Genomic DNA, 17,465 nt, shown 5'->3' on the forward strand with positions numbered 1-17,465 from the left:
GGAATAGTGATGCTACAGTGCTGGAGACACATCTTAGAAGTAGCAGATCCCAGTATCACTGTCCATTTAAGAGACACATCTCACCTTTTTGGTCTGGGGAGTCCCATGGGGGTGAGGTTAGGATCTGGCTTGGGAACAGTTTTCCGGATCCGGATCTGAGAAACTCTCTTTGGCCTCTTCTCTGGCTCAGCCTTTTGGATAAAGAGAAAGAAATATAAAATATAAAATAAAGGAGCAAGGAGAGTGACAGAGTGATGCAGTTTCACCACTGAGTTTTTTTAAATCAAAACTGGATGTGTTTCTTAAAGAAATGCTCTATTTCCACCACAGGTTACTGAGCTTGATGCAGGAATTACAGGGACAAATTCTATGACTTAGGACATCAGACTAGATGGTTACAGAGGTCCCATTTGGCTTTAAAAAAAAAAAAAATCAAATCAATGAATCTTGCTAGTGTTTGTCAGTGCAACATATCAAAGGCTTTCTGGGAAAGGTAAGGAGGAAAGCAGTCTTCCAGAATTGTCTTCTCCTCTCATAGGCCCTCTATCCCTTTATGTTTTGCTTACCTCTTTCTGCTTCAGCAGCAGCTACTCCTAACTAACGCAGGAGTAGCATAGACCAGAGGAATGCAAGGAGCTATAGTGATCCAGGTCTTGTGTGCCTGGGGAACGAAGGTCCAAGCTCAGACCTAAACCCTAATCCTTGTCTAGTTGCAGTGCAACACTAGATTTCCAGGTTAATAAAGCCACCATTTTACTGTATGCACAAACACTGGCTGCCTGCCTACTTCCACTAATAAAGACAAGAAGTCACTCACTTTTTTCAGTTTGGTGGCACTCTGAGATGTGGGACACAGTGGGAGAGAAGCATCGAGTTCATCAAAGGGATGGACCTGTAATTCAGGTACTGAAAGCCTGAGTGGAGATATTGCTGATTCCGGAAAAGTGCAAGACTTTGGTAGCAAATCACAGAGTGAACGTTCCAGCCTATAAATTTGAGGAGGGGAAAAAGACAGGAAAAAAATGAGGGCGATGAAGATGACAGAATATTTAGATTAATGCTGGATTTTTATTGTGACAGCATTCTAGCATCTAGGACATATTATAAATTAGAACCTTGACTGGATTGCTGTAACTGTTTGCTTTGTTCACTAGGTATATTTAAAAGGAGATTGGTCTCCCACAGAAGCACCGAAGATACATGTGAGTAAATACCAGTGTTTGGAGTCCAGCTCTTGAACAAGATCAAGTATCTGGGGTGAAAAAATGGACCACAATAATTTCATGCATCTTCATGACAAGCAGCACAGAAGGGCTTAAAGATTATCTACATTTGCTACATCCAGTCATCTACTGTTGTGTGTATATATGAAAAAACACACCCATTCAGAATCGGTGTTACACTGAGGTTTTGGCAGACAAACCCTTAAGGGGATCTACCAAAACCTGGGAAACCAGACTGCCAGAATGTGGAAAAACTCACATTCCTACCATATGTAACAAATATTACAGGGTAAGACTCTTACCTTCTCTCTGCACCCGTGGTCCTTGCAGCTTCTGTTCCCTGGACAGTCATGTGGGGTAACATGGAATAACTAGTTCAAAAAAGAACAAAAAACAAACAAAAAGACAGCTAAATTAGGACTACACCATAAAAGGGGAGGAAAGACTTCATCAGTATAATCTAGACTCCAAGGAAGCAAAGAAATGTCAGACATGTCCAAGGACCCTCTCTCTACCCCACCGCATCCCCAAAAAACCCAACATGGCAGCAATCGACATTTGTCATTAGTGTCTAAGATTCATTGACAAATTATCTAGGAGGGAAATACTTCTATTTTCACTTCTTAACCGAAAAATATAATGAAGAAATTCAGAAAATTTCAGAAGGGGAGGAAGCATGTTTTAGTATGAAAGCTGGAGGTGTTTTCAAGAGAGCCTGGGTTCTCCGTTCCAAGCTGGTTTTGTTTGTTTGGAAGGTAAATCTAAAGTAACAAAAATAATAAGCCCTGACAGACTTGTCTGCCAAACAAAAGGAGCATAGTGGCCAAATAAGTATGATCAAGGACTTCCACAAGATTAACTCCACATCCCCTCTAACTCCTGTTGCAATGCTCTTAATTGATGGGAATATCTAAGTCTTTTCTAGAAAGACTACTGGCAACACAGATCTATAGGAAGAAGACCTACACAACGGTTTGGGATCTTCTAACACTAAACTTCTATTTTTTCTATGTGCACTATTAGCATCACACACACAAGAAAAATTAAATAATTCAGTAATCTGGAACTGCCTTGACTTCATTTGTTAAGATTAAGGTCATGTCTATACTACAAAATTGAATCAACCTAACCTAAATTGGCATACAGCCACTGCAGTAATTACATCACTTCTGCATGTCTACACTTCGCTTCTTGTGTTGGTGGTGTATGTCCTCACCAGGGGTGCCTGTATCAATTGTACTGTTAGTGTCGCGCACCATGGGACAGCTCCTGAAAGCCAGTAACATTCAAAGTAAGCAACACAGTGTCAGTGTGACTCTGCACTGTTAGTGGAGATGGAGCTATTAAGTCAGCAAGCAGAGCAATTACGTTGGAAGGAGCAAAATTTAAGTGTAGACACTTCCATAGTTATGTTGGCATAAGCAGACTTCCATCCAATTAACGCTGTAGTGTACACCAGACCCAAGTCCCTTATCTGTTCTCTCCATGTGCCTATAGCTAAATATATTCAACCCTACTAAAGTTAGAAAGCTTGAGACTTTGTTTTCCATGTAAGGAAGCATTATATACTGTTAAGGAGCGTATAAGCTTTTACCGTAGATTGCAGACACCATAGCAGCAGTAGGCATGAAAGACACTTACACAGATACCCAATGAATTTCTTTACCACATTTATCATTAAGTGCCACATGTACAGTGCTTCCTATCCACCAGTATTCTAGTCACTACTAGTCTGGTAGTGCTAGAATTTGAACTGGTATGTGCATGGAAGTCTCACCTGCTGCTAACAAAATATTCTGCTTCATGCAGCAAAAATGCAAGTAAGAATGATGAAAACATTCCACTCCTCTAAAAAGTTTAGTCTCAGAAAGGCAGTAATGTGGAAAAAGGTTTTGCTTAAAGTAAAAATTCTGATCACTATCTGGTAGCAACAGCTTTACAGGAAGGAAAAACTATTTCAGTGTTCACTGCCTCCTCAGTTATGAAAAAGCCAAAGCGAAGTTAAAGAATCCAACTGGAAGGGAACTTTCTCATCACAAGAAAAGGTCCATGTGAAGCTTAGGACTGCTATGATTGATAGTGTCAAACCCTGCTGACACTCGTACATGTCATACCCTTTCCTGATATTCACCCATCCTCATCAGAATAGCTTAATAAACTTTTGATCCTATTAAGTGTGGGCAAGGAGATGATTAGTTGACCTTGGCGTACATTGCAGCAAATATATTTCTCCACAAAGCAGTAGCAATTCCTTTATGAAAGATTGTTTGAGTACAAGAATCAGTCCCCCTCACACTTCTCCCTAATTTAGAGATTACACCCTTTTTTAAAAAAATGAACAGTTTACCTAAATATTTAATATGTTTTGCGTTTTTAAATTTTTTAAATTATATTTCACAGTTTGTTTTAAACATTTCAGCTGGCATTTCCTCCCACATTGTCTTATGACCAAATCCTTCAAAATATCACTTTCATTGCCTATTTTAGAAGCAGAATTTGCTCAATACTCTACTTGAGAGTTCACTGAATATCACCCTTTCCAGCTATTATAGCATGCTTAAGTAACTTCTCTTTAAAGAAGCTGTGAGTGGGACAGAAAAGTCAACCACAATTTCTTCTCACTTTAAGAGTGTAACATTTCTTGAACTAAATTTTAGGGACAGCATACTGCATTTCAGTCTCTTGTTATCTGTCCAGAGAAGTACTTAGATTTTACTTGACTTCTCTCCATTAGTAATAAAGAACATTTCACAGTGATTTTTTAAAATTGGCCTTTAGATGCAGGGATTAAATCTTCACTTATGTTAACTGACTGATAGTCTGCAATCACAGCATACCCTGTTAGACAGTCTGACTTGTGTGAGAAAAAGAGTGGGAAGAAAGACTGATGCCCATAAAACTAGCTTATCAAGTGCGGCATTCAGCATTAGCTTCCCATGCCAAGTGCTACATCTCTCAACTCGAGAGACTAAAAACTTACCTGATACAGATGTACATTTTTAAAAAGGGTTTATGCTTTTTCTTATGATTAGTGGTGGTGATTAAGAGTTACCAACTCTGTTCAGTTCTCAAACTGTAGCTGGACCTGGTCACTCCAACACAGTAAAGAATCTATATTATAGAAAGCTGTACTTGAAATATTGCTTCACAAAGTCTGGCAAAGAGATCACAATTCCATGGGACAATTGATTATAAAATTGGTTCCGTAGGACACTATTTAGCTCCATTCTGTTATTCCCTAGGAGTTTTATTTAAAAAGTTCCAAAGCTTATGCTTTACACTTGAACTAGTATAGAAGGTTTTGTCAAGACCTTGGTAGACCAAGAGAATTTACATCAGTGGATTGAATACTTGATTAGCTCTGGCCAGCAAGGGCCGCTTTAAACCTCAGGGGTCTCAGATAGCAGATAGTGAAATGTATGTAGTTAGTTATCTGGCAAAATTTTTGCCTACACCAAACAGGGACACAGAGAAGCCAGGTTCAACATTTCTTTAGAGATCACAGTGGTAGGCAAGATAATTCATCAGCTTATCTATTTTAATTTATAGGCTTTTCTATAGTTCTCATAACTGTAGTATTTGAGTACCTCTCAAACAGCCCACCCCTGTGAAGTTAGGCAGCAGAATTATCCTATATTATAGATGGGATAACTGAGGCACAGAAAGGTCATGTAGGAAGCTTGCAGCAGCTGCAGAGCCAGTGGTCCCATGTCTCTTCATTCCCCATGTAATGCCTTAACAAGTCCACCCATCCTCTCATGCAATTAGCAGCAAAAAAACAAACCATCTTTATTCTTCTCTCACTCCTATTTAGTTTGATAAAAAGGGCAAAATTCATCAGTGATCTCAATGGAGCTGCACTTATTTATGCTAACAGTGCATCTTGCAGAACGGTCAACAGGAATAGTTATACAGAACAGGTTACAATTAAAATTAATGTAGAACAATTCATCAGAATGCAATTAAAAGTTTAACTGAGTGCACCACAATTATTTCTCTCTGTTCAGATTTGGAATTTGCAAAGCCACGTAAGCCCATCTTGTCACGGCTCAAGCTAGACTGGTAGCTCAGGTATCTGAAAAAAAAGCTTTCCTATCTCAAAAATCCAGTGGCTCTGCAGTCATTTAGAACAGAGTTAGTAAAGCCGCTCACCTTTCTGCAAAATATATTCTGGTGTGTGTGTGTATTGCAGGGAGGGAGAAGAAGAAGAGTTAGCGGTTCTGCCAGAAGAGGAGATTAACAATGAAAACGTACTCAAATTCAGATAACAGAGACGGTTCTGTATGGAAGTGTCTTCTATTGAGCCATTTCTTGAGTGTGCAAGGTTAAACAGGAAGTACCAGAAACTGACCCTCTACTCCAAGCTCTAATACCCCTCTCCCTCCCCAAAAAGCTACAACTATATACACTATGTATTTATTCTCAGAAAGAAGTTGATGGATTTTACCTGTTCTCGATGCTCAGACTTGGCTGCCACTTGCAGTGACTGGGATGGAGAGGAGTGAATTCGGAGAGACAGGCAGAAGGACCATGCTGGCTCCATATGGAAAGTACCCTGCCCAGTGAGTAGGGCAATGAAGAGAAGAGGTCATCTGATACGGAAGTTGGAGACCTTAACCCTTTCAAGCCCTGTGTGAATTGTGACATAAACAGTCTCTGGACAGTAGGAATTCGACTGGTTACATTTCTTCTTCTTGTCCAGATCCTGTAACATCCAGGGGAAGAAAGTGCTAACACTGTGTGAAGGCCAAGCATGGAGCACCCTGTTTTTTTAGCTATGGGATTTCTCCTAATGTCATGATTAGGGATTACGGTCTCTGTGGTTATTAGAGATAGAGCAGAAGACTGCAGCTCCTTACTGAGATTAGTGTCTTCCCTGAAAGCTGCTGTACCTGAGCAGCTTTGGGACAGGAGGAAAGAGAAGGTCCATTTTGAAGACTGTGACGGATGTAATGGTGCCTTTTCTAAAGCTGGTATATCAGGTACATACTGTTGGGATGTAATCCCCCTGAGATTTATCAAAGAATCAGAGTCCAATTTTATGTGAAAAGAAATTGGGGAAATGGAGGTATTGAAGACTGATGATGGAATGTTACTACTCAAGTCTAAAATGTGTATTTTAGTAGAGTCTACAGGATAAAGTGCCAATGGCTGAAGGTTGAACATCTTGGTGCACAAGCCATCAGCCTGGTGAGAGTTTAACTTCATGTTAAAGCATGAAAAAACTTCCAGTAGCTTTTTAGATCTAAGTTGGCTGAATCTTTCAACCACTGGATGTTCAGAGGAACACTGCAGAGTCTTTAACCTGTGGATGCTTTTGGGTGGGGCCAGTAGTTTACTGGCCATAGTAGACAGCCTGCTTAACAGTGTTGGTTCTTTGGTACATTTAGTAAGTTTCAAGCTGTTCAACAAACTGCACCTATTGGCTCTCTGCTCTGACATGTGGTCCAGTCTCATGGCTATTTCTGCTTCCATTACTGATGGTTTACAGGCAAAATATACAGAGCTGAGAAGTTTGTGTTCTTGCATAGGAACAGTTTCAGACCAATTCCTTATAAAAGCTGAGCTTTTAACTGTGTTACTTTTTCTGACAGTTTTGAGCATAACTGTTGTGGGAACCTTCCTTCGTGGCTGCTTCTTTAATGAAAAAAGTCCTCTTAGTTTGTGTGCATTTCCAAGGGCGCCATGGATTTCATCATCCCCAGCAAAGCTTTTAGCTTGTGGTTGAGAGAGAGAAACAGGAATGAAAGGGGTATTATCTGCTGACAATTCAATGTGGGTTCCAAAATGAAAGCTCAGGCTTTCCCCTTCTGAGTCCATAGTCTTCATATGCTCTGAATCATCATCATCATCATCATTATTCTTGGAAATCTTTGGCCTTTTGGCTTCTTGTAAAGTGCTACATATTTGTTTATTGTCACTATCATTTATACTGCTCATGACAGCGAAGAGCTGTTCTCTAGGACCTTCAATCTTCATGACTCTTGAAGATGTCACCAGTTCATCTGAAGAACTACCTAAAGGCTCACGATCAAACACCACACTCTCCTGCAATGGGACTTTTGCTTTCTCTTGGTTATTTGACTCCTTTATTTGCTGTGCCTGCCCCTCACAGAGCAGGATGTTTTGAGCTGGATGTACTTCAGTCTCCTCAGACATCTTTCGCTTAAGAGTTTGACATTCACCTACTTTGTCCAATCTCTCTGCATCAGACACCTCATTTTCTGCACTGACTGAGTCATTTTGCATCTTCATTTTGTCTCCTATAACCTCCTTCCTGTTTTCTTTGCTCTGTGAACTTAATTCATATGGCAGACACACTTCAGTGCAATTGAGACATTTTAAAGGTGTTTCTGTGTAATTTTTTGACAGCTTATTGTTACATATTGCATTATAATGGACTTCTGACCTCTCTTTGTTAACTAAGTCTTTAGATTGCAAATAATTGTCTACGATTTCTGAAAGCAACTTGACATCTAATAATTCTGAATGATCTTTAACGTAAGTTTTTCCTTTATCTGAAATGCTATTCAAACTCCATTCTGGGATCTGTTCAGTAGAGTAGGCTTGTGAAGGCTTTTCAAAAGGCTCAGCCTTCAGAGGCACACAGCTTCTAACTTTGTCAACAGAAAATTTCAAGTCTTCTAGCAAAACTCCTAAATAATTTTTATGGTCAAAAATGGAATGCATTGGCATCTTTATTTTTTCTGCAGTTACGGCACTTTGTCTCTGGTCTTCTACAGATGGTCTTTTAAACTTCTGTACACAATCAATACTGTCTGATGAAATTACATCCATCTCTTTTACAATTGGCTCACTAACCCCTGCACTTACAGACCTCCCCTTGCTGTGAGCATGAGAAGCCGTACACGCTTCTAGTTTAACTGCATCGTTTAAGGAGCTAATTGCTTTTTCTCTCTCTTCAGATGCGCTGTCGTTGCCATCAGCTCTTCTCTCAAACGACTCTATCAGCTCAAGAGCAGAATAGTCATTACAGAGGGCATTTGCTGAAGATAAATCCTGGTCAACTATCTGTGCATTCTCCAATGATGCAGGCAGCTCATCTTTTTGAGGCAGGCAGATTTCTGAGTTCTGAGCCAAAAGTGTTTTTGAAGTTACACCTTTCAAACTGGAAAGCTCTTGGTTCACACAGAACTCTTCAGGCTGCACTGGATTCACTCTCTCTGGACCATCAGAAACTGTAAAAGTCACAAGTTCTGGCTGAGGACAAGCTTTATTTCTTTCTATGATTCTATGATTTACTGAAGAATCCAACAGTAAGCATGTTTCATTTGTGATCTCTGGAACGAGAGTCATATCTTCTGGTGCACATGAAAGACTCTTGAAGGCTGACTGTGAGACAGAAAAGGATTCAACAATGGTCTTAATTTTATTTTCCAGGCTCATAACCAAGCTGCCCGTGTTCAATAATGCAGAAATTTTGGTATTTTCTGTCAATATTGTACGTTCTTTTTTATCTTCCTTTGCACTACTGGTAGAGTCTGTGTATTCTGAATGGTCCGCATTTACCAAACTTTTGGAAGAACTATAACCCACCATATTTCCTTTGAAAGTTCCTTGATCTTCCCTTGTACCGCTACCTACATTATCAGATTCTTTTAATTCTACTTTTTCCCCTTCCGATAGATTACTGATGGAATCTGTGTATTCTGAACAGTCTGTATCTACCATACTATTGGAAGAGTTATCCACCATTACGTCTCTGAAAGTTCCTTGAAAACTCTTCTCTCTTAAAGACTCATCAACGAATGGAGTTGTGCCTTCATCTTTCTTTAGAGTTAATGGTTCATTTTCCTTGAAGCGGATAGATCTTTTAGGTTCATCCACTGAACTCGTCATAGTTTGTACACCAGTGTTCGATATTTGCTTATTTGAGATGTCCAAGTCATACTGCTGGAACTCCAGAACTTCATCGGCTACTCGGGTTTCATTTTGCTTGTATGAAACTGGCCCATTAAGCTCACTTTGACATGCAAGATATTGATTTTCCACCTGACAAATAGTCTTATTTGGTTGCTTTGAATGTTTAAAATCTGACAATTCTAAGTCAAAGGATTGGGCCAAATGTTTTTCATGACTTGGGATGCCGGAGTCTGTGTCACTCTTTGAAGTAGTGCCTTTGGAAAGACTGTATTCACAAGGTAACACAGTCTTCTTGCACATCTCTAGTTCTCCTTCTCCCAGGACTACTGTTGTGTTGCCAAGTTCAAGATGGATACCAAATATGTTGTTTTTCAAATCTCTGTTGACTGACTGTTCACTAGTCTCATTTTGGTGACTGCCTTTATGTGCCTTTACACTATCCACAGTTTCTATTCTATCAATTTCATCTCTCTGTAATTCACAAGAGCTAATTTGTTCTTGTCCCTTACCTGTATCAGAAGTTCTCTCTCTGGTGCCAGAATCTAACCTTTCCTCTGTTATTTCACTATGGCCATCATAGAGTTTTGAGCTTTCTACTTCGATATTTGTATCTGAATTCTCCACTTTTGATAATCTAGTAGTGGACTTATCTGGAGTGCAAGCTGAACACAATAGCTTTTCTGCTGTGGAAGTACGATTAGTCATATACTGAAACATATTGCTGCAATTACAACTATCTTCACAAGGAACAGATTCACATGCTACGTGAGTGTTCTCCTCAGGAGGGTTGACTGCCTTTTTATCATTATGTATAAGTAAGTCTCCTGTTTCCAAGCCATTGACTTCTTCAGTCTTCAATTTAGCCTGCGCTTTAAAGGAATCCTTGTTCAGTGTAGCATTATCCAAGCTGGCACTATCTGATAAGATGATGCAGGTCTTGACAGCTGAACAGCGGTCTTTTAAACACTTGCCATTATGAGTACCTATGTCACTTTCTTCATTTTCCATATCAGTGACCATCTTCTCTGTATCCCCCCATGCAGAGTGCATGCTCTTCTGGGAACCTTTACTTGCTACATTAGAAGTACTGAAACTCCTGTGATTTAGTAAAGACAATTCTTCCTTTTTATGATGCAGAAGGCCCGCATGTTGTGCCTCCAGTTTTGCCGAAGAAATGATCAATTCTTTTTTAGACTGCCTGTCCAGGTACACATCTCTGTTTGAAACTGCATCAGCATTACAAGAAGAAAGTTCACTTATAACCCCAAGAGAGACTCTTGAGTTTTCTGCATCACGACTAAGAGCTTCACTTAGTGTGTAAGCAAAGTTAGTTTCTTTGCATGTAGGAAGGCTGACATTAACACTATTTGCTTCTGGAGCTTTACCAAAACTGTTGTTCAGATCTTCTACCACTGAACTGCTGTTGGTTTCCTTTTCAAATAGTTGTGCCTCAAGGGAAACTTCACCTACCTTGGAGCCATAGTCCAGAAAATCATGAACAGTGGGAGGAGAATTTACATATTTATTGTAGCTATTTTTAGAACATGTAGGCAGGTTTCCAGTCTGAATACTGACAACATTTTTTGTTTCCACCAACAAAGTTCCATTTTCTTTTGTATGCTGTTTTACTACATCACCCCAGAATACATCATCAATACATATTTGCCACTGGTCCTCATCCTTTTTCAAGTTATTAATTTCTGAAGGGATTCTTAAATTTTCTTTTGGAAACTCCTCAGTTGATGAAGCAACAGAACTAGGAACTAGCGAATTAGAGCTCTCTGAATTAACATTTTCTTGAATATCATGCCCACTATCCATGCCACAACTGCTCTTCATAGCAGTTTCTCTCTGGATTTCAGCAACTTTCCCATAACCATAGTTGTATGAATGGTCAGAGCAACTATCCGTTTCCAATTGTTCAGCCTCATCACTGGACATTTCTTCACTCTGCACTGGAGAGAGCTGTTCTTCCATCACAGGTTTGGCGATCCAGTTCTCTAGAAACTCAGTTCTTTGACTATCACCATCACAGCTTGGGCTCTCTCTCTCTCCAGCAAGATACTCCTGTTTTTCACAGATCTCAGTGGTGTTGTCTTCCAGTGGTATATTTCCAGATTCCAGACTACACAAACTTCTTAATGCACCACATAATGCTTCAGAGCTTCCTTTTGAGAGAAAAATATCAACTTCAACACTACTCTTAGATACAGGAACAGCCCTGTTATGAGGGCTGTTTTCTTCATCTTGCTGGTAAGTCTGGTAACTAGCAGGTGCTGCCTTAGTTTTATTAACATGGCTTGATCTAGACAACTCTACTTCTCCAGTTTCTGACTCAAAAATAGCACAACCTATTGTGGTCAATGACACTGCCGTACAGGCTGTTAACCCTTTATATTCTTTTTCTTCTTGTGGATGTTCTTTTGTTGATCCAGTCTCCACAACTGTTAAAGGCTCTAAGGGAACTAAGGTGTTGGTTTCTGAAAACTCACCACTGGCCATGATAGTGGCTATATCTGGGCATTCATTGTTCTCAGGTGGAAGACCTTTACTCACTCTGTCATTCCTGTGTCCTGCTTTACTAAATATCCTAGTCCCATCAGCCTTCATACCTTGTACTTCTTCAGTGAGCTTTGGCAGAATTTCAGGTACCTCCTGTACATTTGTTTGGTTTTCTTCTGCACAAAAAAAATTAAAAAAAAATCAGTACTGCACACTAGAGAAGAAAGTCAAATGGAAGTTTTTTTTTAATTTACTTAATATACAATTATGAACAGCACACTTTTGCTAATTCATACTTAATCACATTGACAAACCCCACCACCAGTCTACTTTAAAACAAATCAAAATTCTATTTTAATCCTAACTGTAACCTATTTGCATGGATATTAAACATAACTGGTATGGATCCAATATTCTGAATTTCCAGATCACTGTAATTCAGGAGTTCAGAGCCAGGTGTCATACGAGTTCTATCAAACTAGTGGCAGTGCTTATTTTCAGTAGCATTTTTCTATGATGAATAGCAAATTAAAATATGTACAGATTTAGAAGAGTGGGAAGTAGACAAGATGTGTATTAAAATTATCTGGTGGGACAGAGTAAGCTGTTTCAAAACTGAATGAATTTATACTCTCAATTGTATTACAGGAGAGAAGATTAAAAAGTCTCCTCTTACTACAATTTTTGTACTACCAACTACTGTTCTCATGCAGACAAGGAACTAGAGGAAGATATGTATGCACAGTTGAAATGAAATTTTGCAATGGAGCAACTATTTCAAGAGCATTTTGTACTTTTATTCTCTTTCTCTCTTCCAATCTATCCAAATGTTACCAAGGTTAATAGTAAGTAGCTTGAGGTGGAAAAGACCCATAAGATTGTCCAAGTCCATTTCAATACCAAAACAGTCTGATTACATCTTCTTTTTCTTTAATCTCTTCACTAATGCCTCTTCTTTCTCTACAACAAAAGGAGTGCCTCAGCTTCACCTGTGAATATTTTAATAAATCTGTTTCCATGTGTATCTTCTTTTCTAACCACTTCCTTTAGTGCATTCTCCCACTCTTGGGTAAAAAGGATTTTCCTTTTAGTAGCCTCTACTTCTGTGCCAACCAGCTTCCTTCAATTCATTTCATTTGTAAATTTTTTCTAGTTTGATATTTCTGGATTGGGAATCCATGCCCCTTTTATATAAGTGTTCAGCACGTTATCACTAAGATTGCCAAAGATGTCTATGTGTATGGCTCCGTGAACACACTTAGCATTCTATTTATTCTCTACCACTACCTAATCCGTGAAGTGCCACCGCGCGCAGAGCTCCTCCGCCAAAGGAAGCATCCAATGAAGCTTGCAGGTCTACCTTATACAACCAGTAAACATATTGAGAGGGGTTCAAGTGTGCCTTACAAATTCCATCAGACTGCACTGGGATGAACTGTATATTCTGAGTGCCCTTCTGACATCTACAGAGTATTGAACACAAGTGCTATATTCCATACATATGTAGACAGTTACTTAGCCAATGTGCCCTGGGGAACCTTCCAGTGTCAGGATAGAGTGAAGTCTATTTTCTGTTGAATGCAGTGCTGCAATGTGGGATTTTAAAGTCCGATATGTTAGATGTATTGTCAAGCCCTGATGTAGGGACTTCAGAACATATCTTTGGCCTTGAGTTGCAGAGTACTGCATGATTGCACCTCCATTGGTACTTGAACCCATGACCAGGCTCTAGAATACAGACTGTTGGGCAACTGCATGTGATGTAGATAAGGTGGTGTGGAAGGCTGGCCTTCATTTTTCAGTTACTTTAAGTGTCATGCAGCTAAACTTCACTTTTCTGGCTCATGTTCAGAACTGGACCTCCAACTGCATAATCTCTCCTGCAGGGAAAGAAGATGGGCAGATAGACCAACAGACTGATCAGGTCAGAAAACCAAGGTTCTTTAGACACTAAGGAACAATCAGAATTACCTTGGCTTTGTATCATTTTGCAGTCTGAATACAGGTGACAAGACATACAGAAAGGTTTTTCAGCCATCTCTTGGACAGGATGTCAATTGCTGTACCCTTATGATTCCTTCTCCTGGAGAGGAATCTGTGTGTCTTGTTGCTCAATCTTGACATGACTAGATCCAGCAAGAGTGCACCCAAAACCTGATTTGCAATTAAATAATAATCTTGAGATTGAGGCTCCACTTGCTTGTGTATATTAACTGTCTGCTGAGCCAGCTTTCCAGGACAGTAGATTCTCATGTTACAAGTGCCTGTCATGGATCCTTCTGCACTGATTTCCTTAGTACGTGTGTGTGTGCACCCCAGCAGTTCAGGTGGCATCTACAGTTATAAAAATGCTGTTCTGTCTCAGGAATCCTCTGACCAGCTACATACATATTGTTCTTTAGCCATTAGCACAGAGACTTAGCCATCTTTCCTGCAACGTAGGTGGCACAGGTTGATAAACTGATAAAATATGCCAGGGCAATTAGAGAAGAAAACTGACAATTTCATGTATAGAGTCTTGCCTAACAGCATGACACTTAGTAGAAACAACAGTCCTTGGCTTTTTTATAGTTAGAGACCTCTTTGGCTGTGTGTTTAGCATCCAAGCTCTTTCCTCTGCAGAGAGCTCTTTGTGGCTCTTGCTATCCATTCACACTCTACAGTGGAAGATCAATTCTTCCGGCATCTACTGATTCTTGTACGGACTTATGACAATGCTTTTCTCATCTAAATACTGAGCTGCATACCGGCGAGCCATTTCCACTTATTCTTTGTGAGGGCACTCTTAGATATAAACAAGTCATCCAGCAAGGAGGAGGCATAGATCTCATCTTGTTTGAAAAAGTTTACTGACATTACTAAGTACTTTCATAAAACTTATGTATATTGCTAGGATATTACAAATGACAGCTACTGTAGGGAAAGCATCCTCTTATAAGACAGTGTTATATAGATGTATAGTCACATCATGTCTCAGCTTGATTGACAACAGCATATCACCTTAGAACAGTGGTTCCCAAACTTGTTGCGCCACTTGTTCAGGGAAAGCCCCTGGTGGACTAGGCCGGTTTGTTTACCTGCCGCGTCCGCAGGTTTGGCCGCTCACAGCTCCCAATGGCCACGGTTCGCTGCTCCAGGCCAATGGAAGCGGCGTAAGCCGAGGGATATACTGGCTGCCGCTTCCAGCAGCTCCCATCCAAGAGTTAGCAGACCGGCTGACTCTTAAAAAAATGGCAACAAGCAAATTCCATAATCTGGAAGCTATTTGGTTTAACACCACTAGATTTCCTGTCCCACGCACCTTCTGAGGCTTATACGATTGGGGCCCCTGCCTTGGTGCTAGGCAAAATGTGCAGCAGCCCTCCCTAATCTCTTCATTGCATTCTTCCTTGTGTTAGTAGGTTAGCCATAAACATGTACAATGAAGCAGTTTTTCTAGCTGGCATTTTATTAATTTAATAAGACTTCTTGGTAAAATATACCGTGCAGCATGGAATTCTCAGATTATTTTCAAATCAAAACTCTTTGCACCACAACACTCAAAGACACTTAATGAGAGTTATTTCCACATCAAATTTCATTTTGTGTTTGCTTCTGGTTATTTCAACAATAGTTTTGTTCAAAAGAAGTCACAAGTTTCAGAAAAGAATTTTCAATTTCTTTATGCTCAAAAACATCTGAACAGTATTTGCTCAAACTTTTGAAGACTTCTTCCATACTTTCAGAGACCAAGACCTGAAAACTGTTCTCCATGCAAATACGAGCTTCATGTGTTGCTTAAGGCTGGTCTTTTCTTGGTTTTGTTTTATGCTCGGTCTGAATGCCAGTAATTCACAGAACAGCAACTGCAAACAGATACAGGACTGATTTGCAAAAAACACAGAACTGAAATCAAAATATGGTTGTTCCAGAATCCTGGAGTTAAACTGAGTCACAACATGCCTGCTTGCTGTGCAGAGAAAGAGAGAGAATAGCCATCAGATGCAGGCAAAGTGATCAAAGCATTTGTGGACAGAAGTGTACAGGAGCGGATCATTAACAGGAGGACTAAGAATTAGGGCAGAAACCCCTCTCACTTTGGAAACTGCATATTCTCAAGTGTTAGATGGTGATTGAGTCAGCCAATTATTGTTTCTTTTGCACATCTCTACCGTTAACATTTTCATGTAGTTATGTATTACCTTATTTCTCAAAACCAAACAATAATTACTAACAAGAGCATCTGCACTGGAGTCAACAAGTATTTCAGACTAAGAACTACCAAATATGGACCCTCCATCAGAGCATTTCAATTACATAAGCATATGGCCAGGAGAGAGCACAGGATTAAGCTTTGCTATTGTTCTAAACGAACAGGGCAATAACTTGCACTACCAAAAAGAACAGAGGAGCTATCCGTGCAATCATTCATGCACTTCTGTGAATGAAAGAGGATCCTGAAGGAAAAAAGCTGTACAACTGAAATATGCACCTTTACTCTTCAGAGGGCTTGCCATTTCAGTGCAGCAGTGTCTTGAAAATTCTCCCCCACTCCGGTTTATCTGAGGCTTCTCCTGAAATAAAGGAACAAGTCACCACCATAGCAGCAACACCTGAGACTAAATGGTAATTATAGTTTTCAGAGACTATTCTTAGACTCCAGGGACTGTACCTGCTCAGCCAGTCCTAACTCTGGATGCAGTACGCATTAGCATACCACATAATATGCTAGGCTTTTTTGGGGAATGAAGGAGAAAGTCATACGTACACCATAAACACACTTACAAGTGTGGTAATACAGGCAAGTAACTGAACCATAAGCACTTAATGAGAGAAATTCTCCTTCCTTTCTAGCTCACTGTCTCATCACATCTTTCCTCTTTTTTTTTTTTTTTTTAAAAATCCATTCACTGTTGAAGATCCTGCATTAGTCTTTCCTATCCTCAGGAGGAGACAATTCCAGAGAAGATTTCAACTCTGCATCAGTAAAGCCTTGCCAAAGTAGGAACTAAAGCAGTAAGTGAATTTAAATACAATGGAAAGCATCCCAATATGAAACAGAATGGTAATCCTTCATTAAACCCCAAACCTATTATTATAATCCCTCTCAGTGGAATCCCTTGTGCAGATGAAAAATGTGCAAGAAAATATTACCCTCCTCACTGTACTACCGGTTTCTATGATGTGGGCTAGTTAACTCTCCTGCCAAACTGTAACTTAGCATTTTCTGACTACTTTAATTGTGCAAACTTACTATTGCATTAACAGTTTTTTGCATTATGTTTCCTAAATTTTTGTTGAAAGATGAAGGGAAACACACAAGCGCACACATTCTATAGGTACATTTCTTGTAATTACTATACTACTGTCTCTAAGAACTACACACTCCTTTAAATGCACTACTGAAATATGGACAGTTCACAAAATTTGCACATAACAGAGGCACTGGTTTCTCTCTGTAATGGTTAGAGGGACTAGGGAGAAGCATGGGGATCCATCTCTCTCTCAGGACAAGGAAGATTATCCCTAGGACCTGTTTCTCAGTCAAGAATTGCCTAAAGACCTATTTTCCACCCAGGAGAGTCAATGAGCAGTCTGGGGACCCACGCCCCAGTCATCCATTTCAAAATTGTACACATTCTCAAGGTCTCACTACTTGGATGTTGGATACTTGAAATGGATGTATGATCATTGATCACTCACTCAAAATTAACAAAATTCTGAGAGTATAAGAAAGCTAGAATGGCTGAGCAAGGAGACAGCAGCTCCAGGTGAAAGTCTATGGAAAACACGTTCTTTCTGACCTAAACAGTATCTTCATTAGAACTCATATCTTTTTTCATCCTTGCCTGGCTCAAAAATGGATAAGGGGACTTA

At 39.8% G+C, this 17,465-nt stretch overlaps 2 protein-coding genes across 9 annotated transcripts in view; one reads left to right on the plus strand and one right to left on the minus strand.

Annotated features, from left to right (window-relative positions):
• The window catches only part of LOC127034926 (melanotransferrin-like), a 28,969-nt gene extending 27,470 nt beyond the window's left edge, over nt 1-1,499 (plus strand). Inside the window, exon 17 of one of the 2 annotated variants that reach the window (XM_050924332.1) lies at nt 1,155-1,499. In XM_050924332.1, the coding sequence (XP_050780289.1) occupies nt 1,155-1,210 (56 nt within the window). In that variant the 3' untranslated portion in view covers nt 1,211-1,499. The remainder of the gene's footprint in view (nt 1-1,154) is intronic. The other variant, XM_050924334.1, reaches the window with a different exon arrangement.
• Nucleotides 1-17,465, minus strand: part of PRR14L (proline rich 14 like) — a 35,798-nt gene that overhangs the window by 5,082 nt on the left and 13,251 nt on the right. For 6 of the 7 annotated variants that reach the window (XM_050924317.1, XM_050924316.1, XM_050924313.1 and 3 more), the window contains 5 exons: nt 16,081-16,162; nt 5,671-11,785; nt 1,526-1,594; nt 818-986; nt 85-191 (listed from right to left, as the gene is read on the minus strand). In XM_050924317.1, the coding sequence (XP_050780274.1) occupies nt 85-191; nt 818-986; nt 1,526-1,594; nt 5,671-11,785; nt 16,081-16,162 (6,542 nt within the window). The remainder of the gene's footprint in view (nt 1-84; nt 192-817; nt 987-1,525; nt 1,595-5,670; nt 11,786-16,080; nt 16,163-17,465) is intronic. The other variant, XM_050924318.1, reaches the window with a different exon arrangement.

The sequence above is a fragment of the Gopherus flavomarginatus genome, chromosome 15 (assembly GCF_025201925.1).
Source record: "Gopherus flavomarginatus isolate rGopFla2 chromosome 15, rGopFla2.mat.asm, whole genome shotgun sequence".
In the NCBI taxonomy this organism is placed as follows: domain Eukaryota; kingdom Metazoa; phylum Chordata; order Testudines; family Testudinidae; genus Gopherus; species Gopherus flavomarginatus.